The sequence below is a fragment of the Macaca thibetana genome, chromosome 4 (genome assembly GCF_024542745.1).
Source record: "Macaca thibetana thibetana isolate TM-01 chromosome 4, ASM2454274v1, whole genome shotgun sequence".
NCBI classification, from domain to species: domain Eukaryota; kingdom Metazoa; phylum Chordata; class Mammalia; order Primates; family Cercopithecidae; genus Macaca; species Macaca thibetana.
Window position 1 is genome coordinate 34,461,528 of NC_065581.1, and position 26,474 is coordinate 34,488,001.

Below are 26,474 nucleotides of genomic sequence, written 5' to 3' on the forward strand. Positions count from 1 at the left end.
TGCCCTCCTCCACCCTCATCACGTCTTCCCCCTCCCTCCTCCCCCAGGCCTCCATCTCTTCTCCATTTTCCCAAAGTCTGTGAGTGGGCTCCCCTCCCCCATACCTGGGTGTGGTCCCATAGCCTTGCTGGGTCCATTCAGCAAAATGATGTGGAAGAGAAAGGTTCAGACCCCATCTCCTTCTCCCTCTTCTCTGCCCAAGCTCCTGGTTCCTTGGTGTCTTGGTGAGGTGGGTAGAGGCCCCTCTGGACTCCCTATGGCCCTGTTGGGACCTGAGTAGACCTGACAGAGCCAGGCCTCCGTACACCCTGTGGCTGGCGAGTACAAGTTGGGGCATTACAATGTGGGACGAGAGACATGGACTATAGCCTCTTCAGTTTTGACACTGGAGCCCAGAAAAGACAAAGATGGGGCTTGGCCGCAAGCCGGGAGTCCTGGCTTTCACTGTTTCCACTGGCCCGTGAGGGTGGGACCCAGCAAGGGGGTGGGGTTATGGCAGGCGTTTTAGAAGTTGGCTGGTGGTCATCAGAAATGGCCTTGTCCTGAAGACTCCCAGAAGTTCTGCCCCCCAACTTCTTGGGGTGAGCCTGGCCATTGCTGGGACTCCCAGCTCCCTGCCCAACTCCCTGCCAGCTCCCCTTTCACTTGCTGACCCTGGAGGCTGGGCTCACGAAGCCCCCACCACTCCCACCTTGGGAAGGAGCCCCTGCATGGCTCTTTGCTTGTGGCTTCAGCTCCAGCCACCTTCGAAGACACCCTAAGCCCCAACATGTTCAGGGAATTATTTCCAGAGCGACGAGGCCCTGGGAGGCCCAGGCTGCTGATGCCCTGGTATGTGTGGCACCCACGCTAGGCCAGCCTTTGAACTCTGCCTGGCTGTAAGGTTTTGGGCTGTGGCTGCAGTGAGTCCCGAGCTGCTGACTGGGCTGAGCCTGGGGCACATTCCGTCTCTTAGCCCTTTTTCCTTCTCTTCCTCCTCCTGTTGGGGCAAGGGACTGGGTAGCTCCTGTCTCCAGGTCTACCTCAGGGAAGCTCAGAACCTGCACCCCCAGCCCGAGTGCCCCCAAGACAAGTGTGTGGGGGCAGGTGTCAGGCAGGAGAATGATGAGGTGGCCGCTCTCCATTTGCATGACTGGATGCCCCCTTCCTCAGCCTACGCCTCCTCTCTACCTGTCCGTGCTCCAAGCCCGGTTTATTGTTACTGTGATTAAGATATATTTCAAGTCTATACAATAGTAAAGAGAAAAATAGGGCCAGGTGCGGTGGCTCATGCCTGTAATCCCAGCACTTGGGAGGCTGAGGCAGGCTGGTCATGAGGTCCAGAGTTCGAGACCAGCCTGGCTAACATGGTGAAACCCTGTCTCTACTAAGAACACAAAAATTAGCCAGGCATGGTGGTACGTGCCTGTAAGCCCAGCTACTTGGTAAACTGAGGCAGGAGAATTGCTTGAACCCAAGAAGCAGATGTTGCAGTGAGCTGAGACTACACCACTACACTCCAGCCTGGATGACAGAGCAAGACTCTGTCTCAGGGAAAAAAAAAAGAAAGAGAAAAATAACACACACCCCATGCACCCACTGCTGAGCTTTGTCAAATCCTTTTTGCTACGTTTATTTCAGATCTTTTTACTTTTTTTTTTTTAAGTAGAGATGGGGGTTCCACCTTGTTGTCCAGGCTGGTCTTGAACCCCTCACCTCAGGCAATCCACCCGTCTCGGCCTTCCAAAGTGCTGGGATTACAGGCGTGAGCCACCGTACCTGGCCCAGATCTTTTTACTTTTAAAGAATTAACACAGCTGTAGCCGAAGCCCCCTACATCTTCCTCCCTTCCCCTTCCTTTCCTGCCTTCTCCAGAGGTAAACACTTGTCAGAAATTGGTGTGCATCATTCAAGGACCTGTTTTATTTTTATTTTTTACTCATGCCTAACACAAGGCTTTGACCAGGGGTCTGTTTTAATGCTTTTGCTATTAATGCATAGGGATGTAACTGTGCACAATATAGGGTTTTTGTTTTGATTTTTTTTTTTTTTTTGAGACTGAGTCTCACTCTGTCACCCAGGCTGGAGCGCAATGGTGCGATCTTGGCTCACTGCAACCTCTTCTTCCCGAGTTCAAGTGATTCTCCCACCTCAGCCTCCCAAGTAGCTGCGATTATAGGCGCCTGCCACCATACCCAGCTAATTGTTTACTTTTACTAGAGATGGGATTTCACATGTTGGCCAGGCTGGTCTTGAACACCTGACCTCAAGTGATCCACGCACCTTGGCCTCCCAAAGTATTGGGATTACAGGCGTGAACCACTGCCACCTGGCTGAGTTTTTATATTTTTTAAACCCCATATATTAAAGGTAGTCTTCTGGACAAATCCTTTTGCACTTTTAAAATTCTATACTGGTTCCTGGCCGGGCACAGTGGCTCACACCTATAATTCCAGCACTTTGGGAGGCCAAGGCAGGTGGATCACCAGAGGTCAGGAGTTCGAGACCTGCCTGGCCAGCATCGTGAAACCCCCGTCTCTACTGAAAATACAAAATTAGCTGGGTGTGGTGGTGGGCATCTGTAATCCCAGCTACTCAGGAGGCTGAGGCAGGAGAGTTGCTTGAACCCCGGAGGCGGAGGTTGCAGTGAGCCGAGATCCCGCCACTGCACTCCAGCCTGGGTGACACAGGGAGACGCTGTCTCAAAAAAACAAACAAAGAAATTAAAATAAAAATAAATTCTGTACTGTTTTGAGATTTAGCTGCGTTGATACACACAGCTGTAGTTCATGTGTTTAATTGCAATATTGCATTCCATTGGGTGATAAACGGAATCCCTTCATTGCTCCTATTGATGGACTTTCAACTCATTTCCAGCTTTTGGCAATTGCCTGCGATACTGAAGTGAACCTCCTTAGGCTCGTGTGCTTGGGTTCCTCTGGTATGTTCTGAGTGGGGGGATTACTAGGTGAGAGATGCACCTCCATGGCATGAAAAGTGACCCTGTAGGCCGGGCGCGGTGGCTCAAGCCTGTAATCCCAGCACTTTGGGAGGCCGAGACGGGCGGATCACGAGGTCGGGAGATCGAGACCATCCTGGCTAACACGGTGAAACCCCGTCTCTACTAAAAAAATACAAAAAACTAGCCGGGCAAGGTGGTGGGCGCCTGTAGTCCCAGCTACTCGGGAGGCTGAGGCAGGAGAATGGCGTGAACCCGGGAGGCGGAGCTTGCAGTGAGCTGAGATCCGGCCACTGCACTCCAGCCTGGGCGACAGAGCGAGACTCCGTCTCAAAAAAAAAAAAAAAAAAAAAAGAAAAGTGACCCTGTGGCAACTGTGCAGGTGGCTCCCTTTGCTCTGCCCACTTCCTTGCCACACTTGTTCTTGTCCCACTTAAATTTCTTCCAGCCTGCTGGGTGTGAAATGGCATCTTACTGTGGTTTTAATTTGCATTTCTCTGACTACTAGTGAGGCTGAGCATCTTTTCATAAGTTTTTTTGGTCACTGAAAATGTACTTTTTTGTTTGTTTGTTTGTTTTGTTTTTTGAGATGGAGTCTCACCCTGTCACCCAGGCTGGAGTACAATGGCACGAACTTGGCTCACTGCAACCTCCACCTCCTGGATTCAAGCGATTCTCTAGCCTCAGCCTCCTGAGTAGCTGTGACTACAGATATGTGCCACCACACCCAGCTAATTTTTGTATTTTTAGTAGAGACAGGGTTTCACTATATTGGTCAGGCTGGTCTCGAACTCCTGACCTCATGATCCACCCACCTCAGCCTCCCAAAGTGTTGGGATTACAGGTGTGAGCCACCACACCCGGCCAAAAATGTACTCATTCCTTTTTTTCCTTTTTATAAAAGTAAGACAAATACGTGGTCTAGGATCCCCCACTCTACCCTCCTCACTCAACCTTCTTTCCCTTTCTCCAGGGACAACCATATAAGAAAATCTAACTAGGTAATTTATTCATTCAGTTAAAACATCAAAACATCATACAAACACACACTGAGAGTCTGCTCCCACCCTCTTCCCGCTCCCCACCCCCTCCACCACTGCCCCTTTAGGTCATCACTGTCTTTAATTTCTTATGTCTCTTCCAGTGTTCCTTTCTGCAAATACAAACATATAGCCAGATTTTCCCTTTTCTTACAGGAAGATAGCATTCTATATACACTATTCTGTTCTTTGCTGGTTTTGCTTTATAAATCTTGCTGTAGACAGACCCTTCTGGAGATCTTTCTCTCTTAATATATAGAAGCTCAAACTTCCTCTTTTTCTCTTTAATTAATTATATTCACTTTAGCCAGGCGTGGTGGCTCATGCCTGTAATCCCAGCAGTTTGAGACACCCAGGTAGGTGTATCGCTTGAGCCCAGGAGTTTGAGACCAGCCTGGGCAACATGGCGAAACCCCGTCTCTACAAAAATACAAAAATTAGCTGGGTGTGGTGGCACACTCCTGTAGTCTCAGCTACACAGGAGGCTAAGGTGGGAGGATCGCATGAGGCCAGGAGGTCAAGTCTGCAGTGAGCCGTGATTGCACCACTGTTTTCCAATTTGAGTGACATAGTGAGATCCTGTCTCAAAAAAAAAATACTCATTTTAGTTGCATATCCTGGACAACTATGAGAAAATAGTCTCCTACAAATTACATAGTAATTTGTCTTAAACATTAAGAAAAGTTATTTATTTATTTATTTATTTATTTATTTATTAAGACAGGGTCTTGCTTTGTTGCCCAGGTCAGAGTGCAGTGACACCATGGCTCACTGCAACCCTGATCTCCTGGACTCAAGCAATCCAGCCTCACCTTCCAGAGCATCTGGGACTACAGGTGTGTGCCACCATGCTTGGCTAATTTATTTATTTTTTGTAGAGACAGAGAGTTTCACTGTGTTAACTAGGCTGGAAAATAAGCAAACTCCTGGACTCAAGCAATCTGCCCACCTCAGCCTCCCAAAGTATTGGGATTATAGGTGTGAGCCACTGTGCCTGACAAAAGTCACTTATTTTTAATTGTGGTAAGATTCACATAACAAGGAGTTTACCATCTTAACCATCGTTAAGCGTACAGTTCAACAGCATTCCGTACATTTTCATTGCTATGCAACCATTACCACCATCCATCCACAGAACTTTTTTCATCTTGCAAAACTGAAACTCGATACCCATTAAACAGTAACTCTCCATTTCCTCCTCCCCACAACCCCTGCAACTACCATTCTACTTTCTGTTTCTATGAATTTGATTACTCTTGGTACCTCATATAAGTGGAACCATATGGTATTTGCCCTTTTGTGACTGGATTATTTCACTTAGCATAATGTCCTCAGGGTTCATCCATGTTGCAGTATCTGTCAGAATTTCTCTTTTTCTGTGGCTACGTAGCATTCCACACATAGAGTTATGTGGCTCTATTGTAATTTGTTTCAGCAGTCCACCTGAGGGACTCTTGGGCTGTTTCAAGTCTTTTATTATTCCTGTTGGTGCTTCAGCAAAGACCCTCTTCTGTGGTCATTTTATGTAAGCGGAGGTGCACTCTGAAAATGCAGGCCCAGCAGTGAGGTTGCTGAGGCAGAGTGTGGGAGCTCTGTGATTGCCACTTGCTCTTGCTCCCCACTGCCGTTGTACCATTTTGCACCCTCACCAGCAATGTAATAAGAGAGAGCAACTCCTTTTAACTCTTTTCATGGTTTCTTCTGCTAGCTACTCCCATGTCTCCAAATGTTATAATTAATCTGCTATTTTTTTTTCTTTTCTTTTCTTTTCTTTTTTTTTTTTTTTGAGACAGGGTCTTGCTCTGTCATCCAGGCTAGAGTGCAGTGGCACAATCATGGCTTGCTGCAGCCTTGACCTCCCAGGCTCAAGCCATCCTCCTACCTCAGCCTCCTGAGCAGCTGGGATTACAGGTGTGTGCCGCCACACCTGGCTAATTTTTAAATTTTTTGTAGAGACAAGGTCTCACTGTGTTGCCCAGGCTGGTCTCAAATTCTCGGGCTCAAGCTGTCCTCTTGCCTTGGTCTCCCAGAGTGTTAGGATTACAGGCATGAGCCACAGTGCCCAGCCACTACTGCTTGATTTACCAATTTTAGAGTATCTGTTGGTGCCCTTCTAAGATAGATGAGAATTTAGCTCTCATGGCCTGCTCTTCCACTGCCCCCCTCATCCTCCCAACAGCATCCTATGGCCTGTAGGTTATCTAGGGTCACCTTTATAAACCTGAGAGTCTCAGGTACCCCCTTTTTTTTTTCCCTCATTCTGTCAATTCCTCCAAGCACTCTGTCCATGTCTCCCTCCCACTACTGCCATGTGTATCTTTTTTTCTTTTCTGAGACGGGGTCTGGAGTGCAGTGGCACAATCATGGCTCACTGCAGCCTGGACCTCCAGGGCTCAAGTGATCCTCCTGCCTCAAGCCTCACAAGTAGTTGGGATCACAGGTACGTACCGTGTCAGCAGATCAGCTAGTTTTAAAAACTTTTTGTAGAAATGGGGGGTCTCACCAAGTTGCCCAGGCTGGTCTTGGACTCCTAGGCTCAAGTGATCCTCTTGTCTTGGCCTTCCAAAGTACTGCGATTACAGGTGTGAGCCACCACGCCCAGGCTGCCACGTCTATTTTTTTTTTTCCAAGATGGAGTCTCTGTCGCCCATGCTGGAGTGCAGTGGCGCAATCTTGGCTCACTGCAATCCCCGCCTCCCAGGTTCAAGCAGTTCTCTGCCTCAGCCTCCTGAGTAGCTGGGATTATCGGCTTGCGCCATCATGCCCGGCTAATGTTTTTTGTATTTTTAGTAGAGACGGGGTTTCATCATCTTGGCCAGGCTGGTCTTGAGCTCCTGACCTCATGATCCACCTGCCTCAGCCTCCCAAAGTGCTGGGATTACAGGTGTGAGCCACTGCGCCCGGCCTATGCCACATGTATTTTTATTTTTATTTTTATTTTGTTTTGAGATGGAGTTTAGCTCTTGTTGCCTAGGCTGGAGTGCAGTGGTGTGATCTTGGCTCACTGCAACCTCTGCCTCCCGGGTTCAAGCGATTCTCCAGCCTCCCAAGTAGCTGGGCTTACAGGCGCCTGCTACCACGGCCTATTTTTATTTTTAAGAGGAGGTTTCATCAGGCTGGTCTCAACTGAATCAACCTGCCCGCCTCTGCCTTCCAAAGTGCTGGGATTATAGGTGTGAGCCACCACGCCTGGCCTATTTTTATTTTTAAGTCATCAAGACTGAATAACCCTTCCATTCTCTTCCGTAACCACAATGACATCTTGGGTGTTTTGTTTTATAGGTTGAGTCTAAACATTGAAGACAATTGGAAGCAGATACAGGCATTATTTCATGCAGAGCTTGTACATTACCGTGACTGTATAACTTGCTTTGCTCTCTGTTCTTGACTTGGATCCTCTACTCTGGTGCTTGGTTGAGCAACAGAACCATCTAGGGTAGAAAAGGGGTAGGGGAGAGGTGCCATTAAAAATGCATATTCCTAGACCTCACACCAGACCTGCCAAGATCTGTGGAGGGCCTGGGAGTTTGTATATTTTAAAGCTATCCCCCTTGCCCTGGAATGATGGTATGCAGTGGCAGTGGGCATTTGGAGTGGTAGGCACCTTAGTCAGTTTTGGGTGAATGTTGACTGACCTTATTTAATAAATGAATAGCCTCTTGTCTGCAGCCTCACCAGCCCTGTGCCCCTTCATCCACAGGTACATACCCCGGGACACAACCATCCTTACAAGGAAACCTCCCTGGACCCTCCACCTTTTCTCATGGACTTTGCAACTGCAACTCCTGTGTGGGCCCAGTCTCTTGGCTACCTGTCCACTCTCTTCCTCTCTGCCCTTCAGCCCTGTGGTTTAGTGACAAGGACGGCTCAGGCCCCTTCTGGGGTTCTGACAGGCCTGCCTTTGGGCAAGGAGCACAGTGCAGTAGAAGCATGGGATGTGTATGGCGACGGGCCCCGAGTCTACCCACTTGTTTATTCATTCACTTGGCATCTTCTGGCACATGCATGTGAGGGCAAGGCTCCGAGGGAGGATCAGTGTGAGAGAAAAAGTTGAATCTCACAAGTTCCAGGTATTAAGTTTCCAAGAAAGATACGGAGGAGTCAGGAGCCGGGAGGGCTCTTTTCTGACTTCATTGCTCTCCTGGGGATGCTTCGGGGCAGTGTTTGTCATGCAGACACAGGCTCTGACCCGCTAGTGGGCTGTGAAGTCACTTGAATGGGTTCAGCCATCATTGACAGAAATGGATAGGATAGAATTGAAATGCATCCACCCTATAAGGGCTGTTGGGGTTTCATTAATTCTTTCTTCAACTCTGGCTATTCTCTGGTTAAATATGTCCGGTGAGTTTTAAATTTTGGTTATTGAAGCTTTTTTTATTTCTAGAAGTTCTACTTGGTTCTTTTTTCTTCTGCCGTGTCATTTTTTTTTTTTTTTAAATCTTTTTCTGTTCTCTGCAGGGATCTTGAAGCTTTTTTTTTATTGATTGAAGCAGAGAAGACATATCTGTTTTACAGGTGCTGTCTGCGTCTGAAGTCTCTGCGCGTGTCTGTTTTTAGCGTCTATTTTGTGGGCTTGTTCTCCCCGTGGTGTCTGGTTCCCAAGGATTCCTGCTTTTCTTTGAGCATATACTGGTTATTGCATTTGAAAAGTCTGGTTTGAGTCTAGGATGAAGGTACCTTCCTCCAGGAAGGCCCTGCTGTTCCTTCTGCCAGACTCCTGGGGGTCTCACCAGTTCAAGCCCTCTTGAAGCCCAGCTCAAGTTTGGGGTTTCTTGAACCATCTGGGGGATTCCAATTGGTATCTTTAGCTCCTGGTAGGAGCTGTTCTACTGTGAGTTCAGCCCTTGTCTGAGACGGTATCCCTTTAGGATCCCGATCTCCTGTTGACCTTTCACCTTCTGTGGGCCTGGGCATGGACCTCTGATACGAAGAAGCTGTCAAAATAAAAGTCCATGCTGTTGGGAATCAGGAAGTCGCCTCAAGGCAAAAGTAGCTGGGTGTTTCTATATCTCTTTTGTTTTCCTTTCTTTTTTTTTTTTTTTTTTTTTTGAGACGGAGTCTCGCTCTGCCGCCCAGGCTGGAGTGCAGTGGCCGGATCTCAGCTCACTGCAAGCTCCGCCTCCCGGGTTCACGCCATTCTCCTGCCTCAGCCTCCCGAGTAGCTGGGACTACAGGCGCCCGCCACCGCGCCCGGCTAGTTTTTTGTATTTTTTAGTAGAGACGGGGTTTCACCGTGTTAGCCAGGATGGTCTCGATCTCCTGACCTCGTGATCCGCCCGTCTCGGCCTCCCAAAGTGCTGGGATTACAGGCTTGAGCCACCGCGCCCGGCCTTTGTTTTCCTTTCTGTCTTCTCTTTTGGTTGGGTAATTCTTCACCATCTTGTCGATTCTTTAAGTCTTAGCATAACACACATTTAAAAAATTCCGTTGTTTTAGTTGCTTTCTATCACCATAGATGGTCACCATGGTTCTCAGCCCTGTCGGACCTGGGGCCTGGTACCAAGACCAGGGGCAGGGAGTCCCCATGCTGTTTTAAGCAGTGATGATCTAAGTTTTATTTCTTGGGTGAGTCGAGGTCGGAAAAGCTTGAGACCCCTGCTCTAGGGGCTGTACCTGTCCCTTTCCGCCTTTTCTCCTGTCTGGACTAGGGGCCGAAGGGGCTGGTGGGCCATGTGGAGACCAAGTGGCTGACAATCCCCGGGACCTGTGGGCTCAGACACAGGGCCCTGCACCTCTTAGCCCCTCTGGTCTCAGCTCAGCACCTCCCTTGCCTGGCCCGTTTCCTGCATGAGCTCCCTGCCCCTGCCAGGAGGGACCTGTGTCCTGTTCCCAGATGCACCATATCCTCTCCCATCTCCTGCCCTTTCCTCCAGTTGTGTGCCTCATAACCTCTTCCTCCCTCCAAGGTTAAATCAAACCCTACCGCTTTATACAGGAGGAAGTCATTTCTGGGTTGATGTATGCATCCGGCAGATGCTTGCTGAGGCCCAGGTTAGGGGCTGGGGAAACAGTGATGAGCTGTACCAATCCCTGCTAGCCTGCCCACCCCTGAGTCTGGTGAGGGTAGCAAAAAACATACAGTGGAATTCATAAATAATACAATCTATCCATATCCATATTTTAATTTTTTATTTTTGGGGATGGAGTCTTGCTCTGTCGCCCAGGCTGGAGTGCAGTGGCATGATCAGGGCTCACTGCAGCCTTGACTTCCCAGGCTCAAGTGATTCTCCTGTCTCAGTCCCCCAAGTAGCTGGGACTGCAGGCAGGTACCACCACGCCCAGCTAATTTTTTTGAATTTTAGTAGAGACAATGTCTCGCTATGTTGCCAATGCTGCGTCTTGAACTCTTGGCTCAAGCGATCCTCCTGCCTCAACCTCTTGAGCAGCTGGGATTACAGATGCACACCATCATGCCTGGCTAATTTTTTGTTTTTTTTAAATTATTTTTATTTTTTCCCACCACTTGCTGCCCGTTGATAATTTTTTATTAAAAAAATTTTTTTTTGTACAGACAGGATTTTGCCATGTTGCCCAGGCCAGTCTTGAACTCCTGGCCTCAAGTGATCCTCCTGCCTCGGCTTCCCATAGTGCTGGAATTACAGGCATGAGCCACTGTGCCCAGCCCACTTGCCTTTAAATCATGAGTGTGGCAGCCACACATGCACCCATTTGGTGTGGCCATGAGTGATGTATTTTCTGAAATAGCAGAAAACTCCTGGGAAAATTTGAATAACACAAAGGGCAGCTTTCCCTCAGTTTATATTGGAGTTGCATTCCTGGAAAATTCAGTGTTTGCTAAATCCATGCAAAAAAAATTCGTGCCCCTGTGTATAGCTCTAGGCCCAGAACACTGCTCATAGATGCCCGCCTATGCGTGTGGGCAGGACATTTGCCATCAGGCATCACCCAGGATAATCTCTGTGGTGCAGGCATCCAGCATCCCTGTTCTGCTCACTAAGTGCTACTGTGACAATTGGTGGTACAGCCCAAATCACTCCCTACCCAGTGAATTTCTGGAACATTCCTTGGTGTGCCCCATTCCCCACCACTCTGTTGGGAACTGCCTACCTCTAACAAGGCAGTGAGATCCACAAAATGACGTGGGGAAGCCTAGGGAGTGCCAACCCAGCCAGAAGAAGCAGGAGGACCCCAGCTGCCTCTTGAGGGTTGACCCGAACCCATAAAGACGTACTCTTAGCCAGGCTAGGTGTCTCACACCTATAATACCAGCACTTTGGTAGGCCAAAGTGGGTGGATCACTTGAAGCCAGGAGTTCGAGACCAGCTTGGGCAATATGGCGAAACCCCATCTCTACTAAAAATAGAAAAATTAGCCAGGCATGGTGGTGCATGCCTATAATCCCAGCTACTTGGGAGGCTGAGACAGGAGAAGTGCTTGAGTCTGGGAGATGGAGGTTGCAGTGAGCCGAGATCACATCACTGCACTCCAGGCTGGGGTACAGAGTGAGACTGTGTCTCAAAAAAAAAAAAAAAAAAAAGACACACTCTCTCCAACAAACTGGGTGCTCTTTTGGAAGTGATGTCCACTCATGCTGGCAGTGCTGAGCGGGGCTAGGCGGGGCAGCCCTTGGTGGCTCCATCTGCTTGTGGAATTGCCATTTTTCCGTTTCCTTTCCAGGAAGTTCTGTCTTCCTTCATCTTTGGTTCACTTGGTTTCTACTCTCAATGGTCCCATGGGACTTTTGCCTCCTTATGAACTGGACGGAAAATCCAGTTTTTCTTTGATCCCTGGGACTGGATGACCAGCTTTGACCAGAGAAAAGACACAGCTTTCTTAGAGGAAACAGGAAAGGACCTGAAGAAGGGGTTTTGTTTCTGGGACCCTCCAGTGGCTCTCTCCTCTCTAGTCCCCCAGCATAACCATCTCCCTTCTGTTCCACACTGTTGGAGCATTGTGCAATCAGGGACTCACACAGCTGCAGCATGAGAGGGGTCTCAGGGCCACTGAGTCCTGCTCCGTGCCCAGGCTGTGGATCCCTCCTGTGATGGGGAGCTCACTGCTTCCCAGGGCAGCCCAGGCTATTGTCACGCAGGCCCAGTCACCCACACCAGCCCCTCATCAGCACCCAGAATCCTCCCTCCCCTCCTACCAAGCTTTCGAACAGGCTTTTCCAACTCCTACCTCCTTTGGATAAGCAGAAAAATTGGACACCCTTCCTGAAGCTTAGGCTTATGGGAATAACAGTTGTTTTATCTACTTGCCAAAATAAAAATTGTACTAGAGAACGTGTTTCTGGAATTTGGATTTGCCTTGTCTTAGGTCAGATTCCTAGAAGCGGAGCCTAAGATGGGTGAATTATTGAGGAAGTTCTCAGGAGAACACAGTGAGGGAGCCTCTTCCTCTCTGTATAGGCAAGGGAAGAAGCTGAGCAAGGGTGTGGTTTCAGGCGGAGATGCGCCTCAGCCTGACCCCACGGGGAGCTCGGGACTGTGAGCTGCTCCTCAGACTGTCCCCTCCAGAGGCTGGGCTGTTCTGTGCCTGTGTCAGTTACTGGATAGGGGCTGCCCCTGGGGAGAGGGGTATGCCATTTCCCAGGCATCTGTGTGCAAGATGGTTTCCATCGGCCAAGGCAATTAGCTAAAGGAGGATGCAGATGTGAGCTGTTAGCTGCCAATACTCACAGAAGCTGGGCAGAGACATGGCATAAGGGTGAGGCCCCAGCAGCCTCTGGTACATCTCCCAGGGGAAGAGGGCACCCCACCAAGTGAGATGCACTGCTCTCAAACCCGCCTGTGAGCCTCCCCATTCTACTCAGTGTATTCCGGGATGCTCCAAATTTTATGAGGTTCTTCCACCTGCTTCCTGTCTGCCTGCAGCGGGGAACGGGAATGGGGAAAGGTTGGGAGAGCAGAGCTGCAGGCTGGGGTTTTCTCCAGGAGGGCCCTGAGCCCCAGATGAACCATTCCCCTCACCCCCCACCTTCCCCACCACAGACTGCCTCTTCAAGGTGTGCCCCATGAACCGCTACTCGGCCCAGAAGCAGTACTGGAAGGCCAAGCAGACCAAGCAGGACAAGGAGAAGATCGCTGATGTGGTGTTGCTGCAGAAGCTGCAGGTATGTGTGTGTGTGCAGGCATGCATCTGTGCACATGTACCAGGAGCCTGGGTACACAAACAGCGGCGCTGCTTGTCGGAGCCAGTAGGGGCTCTGTGGCTGAGCTGAGTGGTTTCTAAAACTTGCATAGGTGTGACGGTTCACACCTGTAATTCCAGCACTTTGGGAGGCCGAGGCAGGAGGATTGCTTGAGGCCAGGAGTTTGAGAGCAGCTCGGACAACATAGCAAGACCCTATCTCTACAAAAAATTAATAAACAATAAAAATAAAAAAATAAATTCCAGTATGCAAGAGATTGGTGTGAATTGCTGTGAAGGAGTGGATGTAGGGGGAGCAGGGTCCCTTCCCAGTGACTCACCAGTCTCTATAACTCTGTTGTGTCAGTGGGAAGAAAGTGTCCCTTCTTCCAGGCTGGCACAGCCCTATGCCAGGTTGCGTGGCTCAGAGAGTGGAATGCCGACACTACAGACCAGTGAACAACCTGTACAGCTGTCCATGGAGTTCCCAGTGGCTTGTGGAGACAGTGGCTCTGGGGAACCCAATTTGGGAGCCCTGGATCTAGTCTTAATCTCTCCCCTTGTTTTATAGAGTTGGAGCCTGGGGCCCTTAGATGGGACTGGTCTGTCCATGGTCATCCTGTGAGTCTGCAGTACAGCCTAGATGGCCCCCAGGTCTCTGACTCACCCTGGCTTCCTCAGACACGTGGATCATGCCATGATACTGGGATGTGGTGGTTGCTTATGAGCCCCTTGTAGGTAGTGGCTCAGTTCACATCCTAGGCAGATCTCCGGGTCCCAGCCCCATTCCCCAAACCACAAAGAGAGTGGGAGGCTTGGGCTGTGGTCAGGAACTTTGCAGCCTGGGCCCTGGGCCCTGTTGCCCCACCCCTTGTCATACAAACCTTGCTTCCCTCTGTCCCCTTCCCCTAAGCCCCATGCCCAGAGGAGGTGGGTCTAGAATGGGGACATTGGGCTATGCCCTATAGCTGTGAACTGGGCTGGAGAGAGGGAGCTGCAGGTGGACTGCCTGAGCTCTGGTGTTAATACCCCTGCTCTCTTCCTGGGTTGGGGGCTGCCACAGGCTTCCTTCCCGCTGCCGGCAGGTAGAGGCTGAGCTGGGGATCTGGCCTGGCAGGAGGGCATTCACCTATGCAGAGCCACATAATCAGAACCGAAAGCAGTCACACAGCTACATGCTGTTGCTTTGTGGAAAGTCACATGGTCCATGGCAAGGCTCTCCAGCTGCCACCTTCGCCGTGGTCTCAGTAAAGGACTGAGGAGGAGGAAAGGGCAGAGACCACTGCTCTCAGAGAGTGCCAGTCTGATGGAGGGGACAGGGCTCCTGCCCTCCAGGAACCCCTAATCTGGTGGAGGAGACAGGGCAGCTATCCTTAGGCAGCTTCCAGTCTAACAGGGGACAGAAGAGCCTAAAAAGCTGTCTCTAATGGGATGTAGACCAAATCCTCAAGGCCACCAGCATTGGATCCATCAGAGTGGGATGTGACCAGTCAGGGAGGGCTGCCTGGAGGCAGTGGGCTGAATGCATACAGTTTTGGGAGAGAAGGTTGCGGAGGAGTGGGGGTGGTGGTGGGAGCCAGGAAATGGTACCAAGCAGCCCCTGCCAGGGTTTGGACTGGGACAGGGGTCCCGTGTCTGGGGCTTCGGGAGTCTGGTGAGATGAGGGTAGGTGGTGAGACACAGCTTTAGGTTCCTGGGTGTGTAAGAGGATTGTTGGGGATGCTCAAGGTGCTGCTGGCATGCCCTCTCCAGGGGAGGTGGCTGGGGAGGTGTAGGGATTTGGCTCCCTGGGCTGTGTGTGCTGTGAGACCTCAGGCTGGCTTCTGCACTCGGAGTGCAGCACTAAGAGCTGGGGCAGGGGTCCAAAGGGTCCTGGAGTCCAAGGTGACTCTGTGTGTGTGTGTGTGTGTGTGTGTGTGTGCATGTGTGCATGCATGTGTGGGGCTGGGGCATGTCTCCCTCTAGGAGCAGCTTCTGAGCCCACTCTTCACTTCTGTGTGTGTCTGCCCAGCATGCGGCCCAAATGGAGCAGAAGCAAAACGACACGGAGAACAAGAAGGTGCACGGGGATGTCGTGAAGTATGGAAGTGTGATCCAGGTGAGGCTGGCCCACCTCTCTCCCACCTGTCCCTCTCCCTGCCTAACAGGCTGGGCTGGTGCCAGGTGAGGGCTGCCAGCAGGCATTGCCCTCTGTGCATGTGTGTCCCTGGGTGAATGAGTGGCCCTGGGGCCTGTGTGGCTGTTCGTCTGACTTTGTGTGTGTCTGTTGCTGTGTGGCCTCAGTAGCGGTGCCATGGGTGTGTTTATGGCATGGTGACCACCAGCATGGAGTCTGGAGCCAAGTTGTCTGGATTCAAATCTTGCCTCTGCTACTCCTAATGGTGTAACTTGGGCAAGTTACTTAACTTTCCCTGGTGCCTTGTTTTCCCCATCTGTGAAATCAGGCAGTAATAGTGCTTCCCTCTTGGATCATTGTAGGTTACTTGAGCTAATCTATGTAAAGTATTTAGAACAGCTTCTTTCTTGTGATCACCAGGGTGTCCATGGGGGTATGCCTGTTGTGTGCATGTTTGTGTGTGATTGTGGCTGTGGGTGTCGGCCTGTGTGTTTGTGACAGGTGTCTGATACTGTGTGTGCAGCCAGGGTGTGACCAAGGGTCTAGGGCATCCCCCCATATCCCCTCCCTGATGGCCGCCCCCTGGGGCCCGGTGACCTTTCCGCACCCACCTGACCCCCAGCTCCTGCACATGAAGAGCAACAAGTACCTGACGGTGAACAAGCGGCTTCCGGCCTTGCTGGAGAAGAACGCCATGCGGGTGACCCTGGATGCCACAGGCAACGAGGGTTCCTGGCTCTTCATCCAGCCCTTCTGGAAGCTGCGGAGCAATGGGGACAATGTGAGGGCAGGGCCGGGCTTGGAGGGGCCTGGTGGAACTCCAGAGGGGTTTCTGTAGGGTCTGCGGTGTGGGGACTGGATAAGGTCATGCGCATTTCTTAGAAGGGCAGACTGAGACCCGAGGGAGGCCTGGAGGTGTGGCGACAGGAGGGCCCTGCCCTTCCCACCTAACCTGTCCTGCCTGTCTGCTCAGGTGGTCGTGGGGGACAAGGTGATCCTGAATCCTGTCAACGCCGGGCAGCCTCTGCATGCCAGCAATTACGAACTCAGCGATAATGCCGGCTGCAAGGAGGTGAGGGGTCGGGGGTCAGCCAGGCAGTGCAGGGACGTCCACGCACCCCTGGTGGTGAAGACACCCCGCTCACCGCCATAGTCTCTGCCTCCAGCCCCATCTGGCCCGCTGGACAAGCTGGGCCTCATGGCTCCTGCATGCGTTTCCCAACGCTGCCCTCATTCTCCACCCCACAGGCTGGTGGCCCCAAGGTAGCCGGGCTGGAGTCTGGGGACCCTGCCTGGAAGAAGACACCCTGTCCTTGTGCTATAACGGTGGCTGGGCTGCTTCTTCCTTTCAGCCCTGCTCTGGGCCCTCAGTGGCTGGGATCTGCCTAGCAACACAGGTCTCGTCACCCTTCCGCAGGTCAACTCTGTGAACTGCAACACCAGCTGGAAGATCAACCTGTTTATGCAGTTCCGGGACCATCTGGAGGAGGTGTTGAAAGGAGTAAGGACTGGGAACCCCTGCCTTGCCCAGCTGGCCACCCAGCCCTCCCCACCAGGGTCCTCTTCCTGCCTTCTCCACTCGCCAGGCCTCAGGCCCTTACCCTCTCCCCAGCTTTGCACCCCCCAGCCTCCCTCCACTTCCATAGGGCCCCACCCACATGGCCCTACCAGGACTGCCACTTCTCTCGTCTCTGGCCACAGTCCCCTTCTCCATCCTCCCTGGGTCCTGCCCAGTCTGTTTTCTCTCTTGTTTAAGGGGGTGTCAGTGGACTGGGGGTCTCCATCCCCCCGACCCAGAGCCTTTGAGCACCATCCTCTCCCCGACTCTTGCTGCCTGGATCCATGCCAGGCCCCCTGCTCCTTGCCCTGTGCTCTCATCGGCGAGGGAGTGAGGCTGCCCTGTCTGCTGAGTTAGGGGTCACCGCCTGTCTCCTTCCTGGTCCCAAACATGCTGATGTGAGCTCTGGGAGAGAAGGGGGGCCTGGGAAATACTGCAGGGAAGACTTCGGGAGGATCCAGGACTGAGGGCAGAGGGAGCTGTCTGGGGCCACCGGAGAGACCACTCGAGAAAACCTGAACACCAGATGTGGGCGAGAGGAGAGTTCAGATGTCTCTTGGGTGGGGCTGCAGGGGATGGAACCAGCAGACGGGGTGCAGAGGGAGGGCAGGGAGGGCAGATTTGTAGAGTGTGAGGCTGTCCAGCTAGGGGAGCAGGCAGGAACATCCAGCTGTGAAACCTGTCAGAGGGGCAGGTGACAGGCCCGAGAGCAGCCACCTAAGGAGGCTGCGTGTTCATGCACCTCCCTGCTCAGAAGCCTGCAGTGGCTCCCTTTGCCCTCCTCCCCTCGCTGAGCCGCTCTGTTAGACTCCCCTGCCGTGCTCAGGCTGCCTCAGTCCCCCACCCTCCTCATCCTTCTTACCTCCTGGGCTGCTTCCCGTCCACCCATGCCCTGCGCCAATGCCTTCTCCCTCCCTCCCTCCCTTAAGTCTGCGCATCGTCCACACATTAATCAAGGTCCAGCCATGCACTACCCCTCCTGGAAGCCTTCCCTAAAGTTCCAGCCCCGAATCTGTGCAGCACTTAGGAAATGAAGCATCTTGGCCGGGCGGGGTGGCTCACGCCTGTAATCCCAGCACTTTGGGAGGCCGAGGTGGGTGGATCACTTGAGATCAGGAGCTCAAGACTAGTCTGGCCAACATGGAGAAAGCCCTTCTCTACTAAAAATACAAAAATTAGCCAGGCGTTGCGGTGGGCACCTGTAATCCCAGGTACTCAGGAGGCTGAGGCAGGAGAATCACTTGAGCCTGAGAGGTGGAGGTTGCAGTGAGCCAGGATTGCACCACACTGCGCTCCAGCCTGGGCGACAGAGCGAGCCTCCATCTCAAAAAAACAAACAAGCAAACAAACAAACAAATAAAATGAAGCATCACTTGGGCCTCACTCTGTGGTCTACATAGGATTATTTCTGGGGAATCCGCCATGGCTCCATGGTTCCAAGGCAGCTCAGAAGCAAGGCTTTCTGGTGCTAAGTCCACTGCTTTTTTGCCCCTGCCCTGCGCTTCTGGGGCACAGAAGTCACTAGGTTCTGCCATAGTAACTGACCAATCTGGGTATCGTCATTCATTCATGCATTCTTGCATTCACTGCTGCATTCACTCTGCAGGTATTCACAGAATGCTTTGTGTCTAGTGTGTGTTCAGTGGAGGGAAGACAGAAAATGCCTTTAGTGATGATAGCAAGAGTGGCAGCCATGCATTGTGTGCCGGCTGGGCGGCAGGGTCTCAGCAGGAGGAAGGTGATGGAATGATGAAGGTGTAGGCCCTGGAACTGGGCCACAGATTCATGTCCCATTTGCCATTAGCTGCATGACCCTCGGCAGGATACTTACCTTCTCTATGCCTGAGTTTCTCCACCCATAAAATGGGGCTAATGATGTATTTACCCAGAGAGTTGGTGTGAGGATTGGGTGAGAAAGCTTACAAGTGCTTGCACAGTGGCTGGCACGCGGTAAGTGTGCAGTGTGACTTCATCATGCATATTATAATCCTCACAATTTCTGCAAGGAGGTCATAGTATTCCCATTTTACAGAAGAGGCAACTGAGGCTCAGACATGTTAAGGAACTTATCTGAGGTCACACAACTTTTAAGAGCAGAGACAGGCTGGGCACAGTGGCTCACGCCTGTAATCCTAGCACTTTGGGAGGCTGAGGCGGGTGAATTGCCTGAGCTCAGGAGTTCGAGACCAGCCTGGGCAACATGGTGAAACTCCGTCTCTACTAAAAATAAAATAATTAGCCGGGCGTGGTGGCATGCACCTGTGGTCCCAGCTATACAGGAGGCTGAGGCATGAGAATCGCTTGAACCCAGGAGGCAAAGGTTGCCATGAGCTGAGATCGTGCCATGTACTCCAGCCTGGGTGACAGAGTGAGACTGTCTCTGAAAAAAAAAAAAAAAAAGCAGAGACAGGATCCAAACGTAGTATCTGTGTCCAAAGCCATGGACATGCCCTCCATGCTGCCCCTATCCAACAGGGGAGCAAAAGAAATGGGCACAACCTACCAATATTTAGGCAGAAGGGACCCTGAGAGAGGGGCAGTCATGGCCCTGGGAAGACTGAGGGGGTGACTGGAGATGGGCCGTTAGAGGTTAGGCAGGGTGTCTAGAGGCACAGATAGGGAGGGAGGCGGTCCAGGGTGGGTTTGAACATGGGAAGGCCTGGGAGAGCTCTGGATTTGGGGTCTGGGATGTGGGCTGAGGGCAGAGTGCCTGGGCTCTGGCTGTTCTCTAGGGGGGCTCAGCTTGCAGCCCCCTCTCTGTGTGCCAGCTCTGGAAGAGGGGCCCTGCCAGCAGCCACCCCTGTCTGAGGCAAGTGGGGCTGGGTCTTGGGTGGGTCCTTGAGCCTGGAGGGGCCGCAGCCATCCTGAGCCACACCCTGCTGCCTGCAGGGAGACGTAGTGCGGTTGTTCCATGCGGAGCAGGAGAAGTTCCTGACCTGTGACGAGTACAAGGGCAAGCTGCAGGTGTTCCTGAGAACCACACTGCGCCAGTCGGCCACCTCGGCCACCAGCTCCAATGCTCTCTGGGAGGTGGAGGTCAGAAGAGCCCTGCTTCTGGCACCCCGGACTTAGCCCTGGATGCCACCTCTCCCTCTTCCCCACCATCCTGGAGGGTGGGATATTGACCCCTACCTCCCTCTGAGCGCCTCCAGAGTCAAAAGGCAGGGAGGGTCCAGAACCCACCTACCCAGAGATCTCCAGGCCTCCCCGGGGTCTGACTCCCCATGCCTGGCCAGTCTCTCCTTCCTGCCTCACACCTGCGTGCCCCCAGGTGGTCCACCACGACCCCTGCCGTGGAGGAGCTGGGCACTGGAATGGCCTGTACCGCTTCAAGCACCTGGCCACGGGCAACTACCTGGCTGCTGAGGTGAGCGGGAGGCAGAGGGCATCCTGGGGCTCATGTTGTGCGCATGTACACGTGTCTGAATATGTGGCACATGTGCCTGTGGACCCTGACTTCTTTGCACTCATGCATTTATCCGATATTACCAAATAAAGGCATGACTGTAAAGAAGCCTAATAAATACCACTGTGTTCCTACTATGTGCCAGGCACTATTCTAGGCACTGGGGATACAGAGTGAGCAAAATTTCCCATGTGTCTATAATGCACACATTTGTGTGTGTTGGGGCATTGGTGTGTATGTGTGTTCATTTGTGGTTCTATGGAGAGGGGCCATGAAGGGCTCCCCTGGAATGATATGGGCACCCCTGGGGGGGTGGAGGCTGCCTGCCCAAACCCAGGGTCCTATGTAGGTGACTATGTTTTGCAGTGGGGTCCAGTGGGTATAGTTTGGTGTCCAGTAGCTCCCCTGCATCTTGTATCTCTGTCCAGGAGAACCCCAGTTACAAAGGTGATGCCTCAGATCCCAAGGCAACAGGAATGGTGAGGAGCAAAGCAGGTCTCCAGTGAGGCCATGGGCCTGCCCTGGGGGTAGGAGGGGGCAGGGGAGGCTGTGAAACCCTGGGAGGTGGGCTGGAGGGAGATGGCCCCTCAGATGGGATCCCAGGTGCTTCGGGGGCTTGAGAGGAGGTAGGGCTTTCTACCTGACTTGGGGTCCTCACCCAGGGGGCCCAGGGCCGTGCAGGCCGCAGGAATGCTGGGGAGAAGATCAAGTACCGCCTGGTGGCTGTGCCTCATGGTAACGACATTGCCTCTCTCTTTGAGCTGGACCCCACCACCTTGCAGAAAACCGACTCTTTCGTGCCCCGGTGGGTATGCGCCATGTGCCTGGGGGTTGGCTGGTGGTGCCCAGGCTGGGCCCTCCTGTCTCTGGGACTCTCTGGATTCCTCACTCCTCCTCCCTCCTGAGGTCCTTTGGCCTCTGGGTTCTCTGCAGGTCCCATCCCTCAGGGGATCCAGCTCTGAGGTCTATGGGCGGCTGACCACCATTGCATGGCTGCCGCGTGCCCAGCGCCTGCCCCAGTTGGTCTGGGTGCTCAAGCACAGGCTACATGGCAGTTTGTCTAGGACACAGCAGCACGGGGAACCCAAACACTGGATGGGGAGGCCAGACTCTCTGGCCTTTGAGGTCCCGCCAACTCTGAGATTCTAGGACAGAACATCAAGAAACTTCTCAAGTGTCAATCCAGGCTTTGGTGTGTCCTAAGCTGTATGACCTCAGGCTGCTACTCACTCTGCCTCCGTCATTTTAGTGGGAACATCAAGGTTCCCTATTTTTTTTTTTTTTTTTTTTTTTTTTTTTTTTTTTTTTGAGACGGAGTCTCGCTCTGCCACCCAGGCTGGAGTGCAGTGGCCGGATCTCAGCTCACTGCAAGCTCCGCCTCCCGGGTTCACGCCATTCTCCTGCCTCAGCCTCCCAAGTAGCTGGGACTACAGGCGCCCGCCACCTCGCCCGGCTAGTTTTTTGTATTTTTTAGTAGAGACGGGGTTTCACCGTGTCAGCCAGGATGGTCTCGATCTCCTGACCTCGTGATCCACCCGTCTCGGCCTCCCAAAGTGCTGGGATTACAGGCTTGAGCCACCGCGCCCGGCCAAGGTTCCCTATTAACAGGGCTAAGAGGAGAGTTAATTGAGTCACAACATAGGCCCACAGTCCCTTCCCTGAAACTCTCGGAGGCAGATGGATTTGGTATTCAGATTGTTTTTCATTTTAGAAAGGTAAACTTGTATTTTGTAATCATAGACATTGAGTATTTCTGTGTAATGCATGTGTTCTATGAAATGTGTGCATCTTGAAATTCAATGGGATAAATAGTTAAATAGCCTCATTTGTCCACATGAATTTTGGTCCCAAGTGTACAAACAAGTTTTGGTTTTGGAAGCGTGGACAAGGCTGCCCGTGTTAGTGCAGTGGTCAGGACGGAGCCTGGGTGCAGGGCTAGCTCTGGCTGTTCTTCTCTGACTTCAGCTTCCTCATCTGGAGGGGCACCAGTGGCCCCTGTCCCACAGCTGTTGAGGGTGTGGAGTAGGGTGGAAGCCGTGGCAGTGTTGGGGAGGTAGGCCGGCAGGCAGCAGGACACACTCCGTGGTGCACTCCCCGAGTCCCTGCCCTCCCACCCGCCTGCAGGAACTCGTACGTCCGGCTGCGGCACCTCTGCACCAACACGTGGATCCAGAGCACCAATGTGCCCATTGACATCGAGGAGGAACGGCCCATCCGGCTTATGGTGCGGGTCCTTAGGGGTGGGGGGGGGGGCTGGGGCCAGGGCCGGAGCTTGTTCCCAGGTGCCCTGCTGACCCCTGTCCCTGCAGCTGGGTACCTGCCCCACTAAGGAAGACAAGGAGGCCTTTGCCATCGTGTCGGTGCCTGTGTCCGAGATCCGAGACCTGGACTTTGCCAATGATGCCAGCTCCATGCTGGCCAGCGCCGTGGAGAAACTCAATGAGGGCTTCATCAGCCAGAATGACCGCAGGTGGGCTGCAGTGGCACAGAGGTTTTCTGAGTGATCTTGCCCTCCCAGGGCCTGCATTTCATGAAGAAAGGAGTCATGAAGCAGAAGTCAGGCAAACTGGGGAGAGAGTGGGGGACTGGCCCCTGTGGGGCCCTGGCTGAGCCTGGGACCCTGGAGTTGGGTGCAGGAGTTGGGTGCCTCACAGCTCAAGTACTCCCAGAACTAACCCTATGATGGAGCTGGTTACTGTGTTGAGCCTGGTCTCAAGGCCACTTAGCCCTGCTTTACTGATGACGGGGCTGAGGCTCAGAGAGGTTACGAGACTTGCCCAGGGTCACACAGTTAGTAAGTGGCAGAGTCAGGATGCAAATGCAGCCCCCTTCACACCAGACTCCTCGCCTCGTGCCCTGCACTTCCTTTCCAGCTTGGGATATTCTGAGATTCTGTGTCTTGGGGCCACTTTGAAATCCAGGGTGGGTGGGGCTGGGCGTGTTTGGAGAGTATTTCAGGGGAAAGCCGGGGAGAGGAGTCGTAGGCTGAGGATGGGTTTTGTGCTTTGGGGGCTGCTGAGTGAACTCAGGAAAACCATGTTTTGGGAGGGACTGGCTCCCCACAAGAGGCACCTGCTGGGTGGGCATCTCACACTCGTCATCCCCGGGTACCCTCACCCAGGTTTGTCATCCAGCTGCTGGAAGACCTGGTGTTCTTTGTCAGTGATGTCCCCAACAATGGGCAGAATGTCCTGGACATCATGGTCACCAAGCCCAACCGGGAACGGCAGAAGCTGATGAGAGAGCAGAACATCCTCAAACAGGTGCGTGTGTACTCATGAGGGGACGCGGAGGGGCCGGGTGCCGGGAGAGGGATGCCTTGAACTGCAGGCTCATCCCCCACTTTAACAAAAACCAGTATATATGGGGCACGACCATGTGCCAGGCACTTCCCTAAGTACCCCACATGTGTTGACGAATTTGATCCTCACTGCCTGGAGGAGGCACCGTGATTCTTACCCTGTTTTACTGGTGAGGAAGCTGAAACACAGGCCAGAGTTGCTTGGCCCAGGGTTCACAGCTAGGAAGCGGCAGACAGGATTTGAGCTCAGGATGTCGGGTCCAGAGCTGTGCTTCAAAAAAATGTTTAACAATTTTTTTTATTATGAGAATCGTCAAATATTGAGAAAGTATTGAAGAATAGTACAGGGAACACAAGGTGCCTCACCATTTTGCTGCCTTGGCTTTATGTAGCTCTATTCACACATCCATCTTTCTGTCCACACATTTCAAAATAGGCAGCATTTTACACCCAAAAGTTTCAGCAGGCATCCCTATTACAATAGGGACATTGCCTTATATAACCATAGTACATGCTCACACCTAAGAAAATCACAACAATACCAAGTCCATATCACATTTCTCTAATGTTCCCAGAATGTTTTTGTAAAGCTTGTTTTTTTTTTTTAAAATGAGGATCCAGTTAAGGTTTTTTCATTCCATTCTGTTGCTCTGTCACTTTGCTGTCTGTTTCAGAACAATTTTTTCACCTCTCCACCCAGCCCCAACCTTTAAAACATTTTTGTAATTATGTAACATTTTACTTTGACAAGGCAGGCCTGTGTCTCATCTCTTAAGCTCTGGCCACAGCGGCCCTGCCTGCCTTTTCTCTTAGCCTCAGACCCTGAGCTGCCGAGACCCTCTGCTCTTCCCCCAGGCCCCAGATCTGAGCTGGGATTAGAATCTGCATCAGGGAGGGATGGGCTGGGGTCAGCTTCGGGATTCCAACAAGGAGTAGAGAGAGCTGGGGCTGGAATTGGGGCTGAGGATGGCTGGTCTGGGGTTGCGGTCCAGCTTAGAATCAGCTCGAAGCCGATGTCTGGGCTGGCTTTAGGGCAGAGTCAGTCGGGGCTCAGGGATGACTCCTGGGATGACTTCAGGATGCAGACAGGTGTTGGGCAATCAGTCCTCACCCTCCGTGTTCCCCCAGATCTTTGGCATTCTGAAGGCCCCGTTCCGTGAGAAGGGGGGTGAAGGTCCCCTGGTGCGGCTGGAGGAGCTGTCAGACCAGAAGAATGCCCCCTATCAGCACATGTTCCGTCTGTGCTACCGTGTGCTGCGGCATTCCCAGGAGGACTACCGCAAGAACCAGGTGTGCCACTGCCCCGCTGGCCCACTCGCTGGCTATGTGTTCCTTCCTCAGCAAGTGATTTCCTCAGGCGTACGTGCTGTGCCAGGCACTGTTTTGGGGTCTGGGGTCCGGTAGGGCACCAGACAGCAGGGCTGAGTTCATGGGAACGGGACCTGGCCCACTGCTCACAAGGGCCTTGCACTGGGTTAGATTCCGTGCTGAGCAAGGGTCCTGCTCTTTCATTCTGCACTGGGCCTGACAAGTTATGTAGCCAATCCTTCCACACAAACAAGGTCCCTGCCCTCGTGGAGGTTTCGCTCTGGTGGGAAACAGCCCACGAGCTAAATAACTACGTAATCTAAGTCACTCTTCTGCCCAGTGATGCTTCCTCTCCCGGACCTCCACCTTTCTTTTTTTTTTTTTTTTTTTTTTTTTGAGACGGAGTCTCGCTCTGTCGCCCAGGCTGGAGTGCAGTGGCGTGATCTCGGCTCACTGCAAGCTCCGCCTACCGGGTTCACGCCATTCTCCTGCCTCAGCCTCCCGAGTAGCTGGGACTACAGGCGCCCACAACCGCGCCCGGCTAATTTTTTGTATTTTTAGTAGAGACGGGGTTTCACCGTGGTCTCGATCTCCTGACCTTGTGATCCGCCCGCCTCGGCCTCCCAAAGCGCTGGGATTACAGGCGTGAGCCACCGCGCCCGGCAGACCTCCACCTTTCTAGGGTATTGGGTCCCTATCTCGGGGTCTGGGGGCAGTGTTCCAGAGCAGAGCTGGGCCCTGTGGCCCGCCTGTGACTCTCTGTGACCCCCAGCCTGTCTGCCCCCCAGGAGCACATTGCCAAGCAGTTTGGGATGATGCAGTCCCAGATTGGCTATGACATCTTGGCTGAGGACACCATCACCGCCCTGCTGCACAACAATCGCAAGCTCCTGGAAAAGCACATCACCAAGACCGAGGTGGAGACCTTCGTCAGCCTTGTGCGCAAGAACCGGGAGCCCAGGTGGGCCCGAAGCCCCTCCCTGCCCGGCGCCTGCCCCTCCCTCCTCCCTTGCCTGGGTAGAAAGTCTGCTGGTTGTGAGAATACTGAACTATTCCTGCACCTGTTGGTAACTGCCACCCCCCTGAGGCCTTAGCCTCCCTAGCCTTTCTCTGGGATCCCCCCAAATTTGGCCCACTCTAGCAACAATGGGAATGACTCCTGGTACCACTAGAGGCCCCCAAGACCACCTCCAGTGGCAAAGTCAGAACCTGTATTGAACCAGTTGTTAAATATTTTGAATATCACCTTGGCCCTTGCGCCTCCTCACCCTGTCCCCCCGAACTCCCATCTAGCCTTCCCGGACTCCAGGATGATGCCCTGGGGCTCTCCCTCCTTGGGGACCTGGGAGTCCATCCCACCCATCTCTAAGCCTTGAGAGGGAGCTAGTCGCAGGGTGGCGGTGCTGCCAGCTGGGGAAGGAGAAAGGGAAGGGTGGGCTCCGTCCTTAGAGGGACCAGCCTCTGAGACCCTCTCCCCACCCCTGGCTGTCACCACCCCAGGTTCCTGGACTACCTCTCTGACCTGTGTGTGTCCAACCACATTGCCATCCCCGTCACCCAGGAGCTCATCTGCAAGTGTGTGCTGGACCCCAAGAACAGTGACATTCTCATCCAGACCGAGTGAGCCCTGCGCCCCCTGCCCGCACTTGGGCTCCACGTTGCTGGCACCCAGCTGTCTTAGAGCTTAGGCCCTGTCTGGATTCAGGCTGGAGCT

At 52.8% G+C, this 26,474-nt stretch overlaps 1 protein-coding gene across 1 annotated transcript in view; it reads left to right on the forward strand.

The window, feature by feature from the left end:
- Nucleotides 1-26,474, forward strand: part of ITPR3 (inositol 1,4,5-trisphosphate receptor type 3) — a 76,622-nt gene that overhangs the window by 21,741 nt on the left and 28,407 nt on the right. The window contains exons 3-17 of the mRNA XM_050787539.1: nt 12,933-13,054; nt 15,083-15,169; nt 15,810-15,968; nt 16,161-16,259; nt 16,605-16,688; nt 19,635-19,781; nt 20,017-20,112; nt 20,580-20,630; nt 20,814-20,956; nt 22,276-22,375; nt 22,461-22,621; nt 23,273-23,414; nt 24,581-24,742; nt 25,549-25,721; nt 26,261-26,380. Of these exons, the coding sequence (XP_050643496.1) occupies nt 12,933-13,054; nt 15,083-15,169; nt 15,810-15,968; nt 16,161-16,259; nt 16,605-16,688; nt 19,635-19,781; nt 20,017-20,112; nt 20,580-20,630; nt 20,814-20,956; nt 22,276-22,375; nt 22,461-22,621; nt 23,273-23,414; nt 24,581-24,742; nt 25,549-25,721; nt 26,261-26,380 (1,846 nt within the window). The remainder of the gene's footprint in view (nt 1-12,932; nt 13,055-15,082; nt 15,170-15,809; nt 15,969-16,160; nt 16,260-16,604; nt 16,689-19,634; nt 19,782-20,016; nt 20,113-20,579; nt 20,631-20,813; nt 20,957-22,275; nt 22,376-22,460; nt 22,622-23,272; nt 23,415-24,580; nt 24,743-25,548; nt 25,722-26,260; nt 26,381-26,474) is intronic.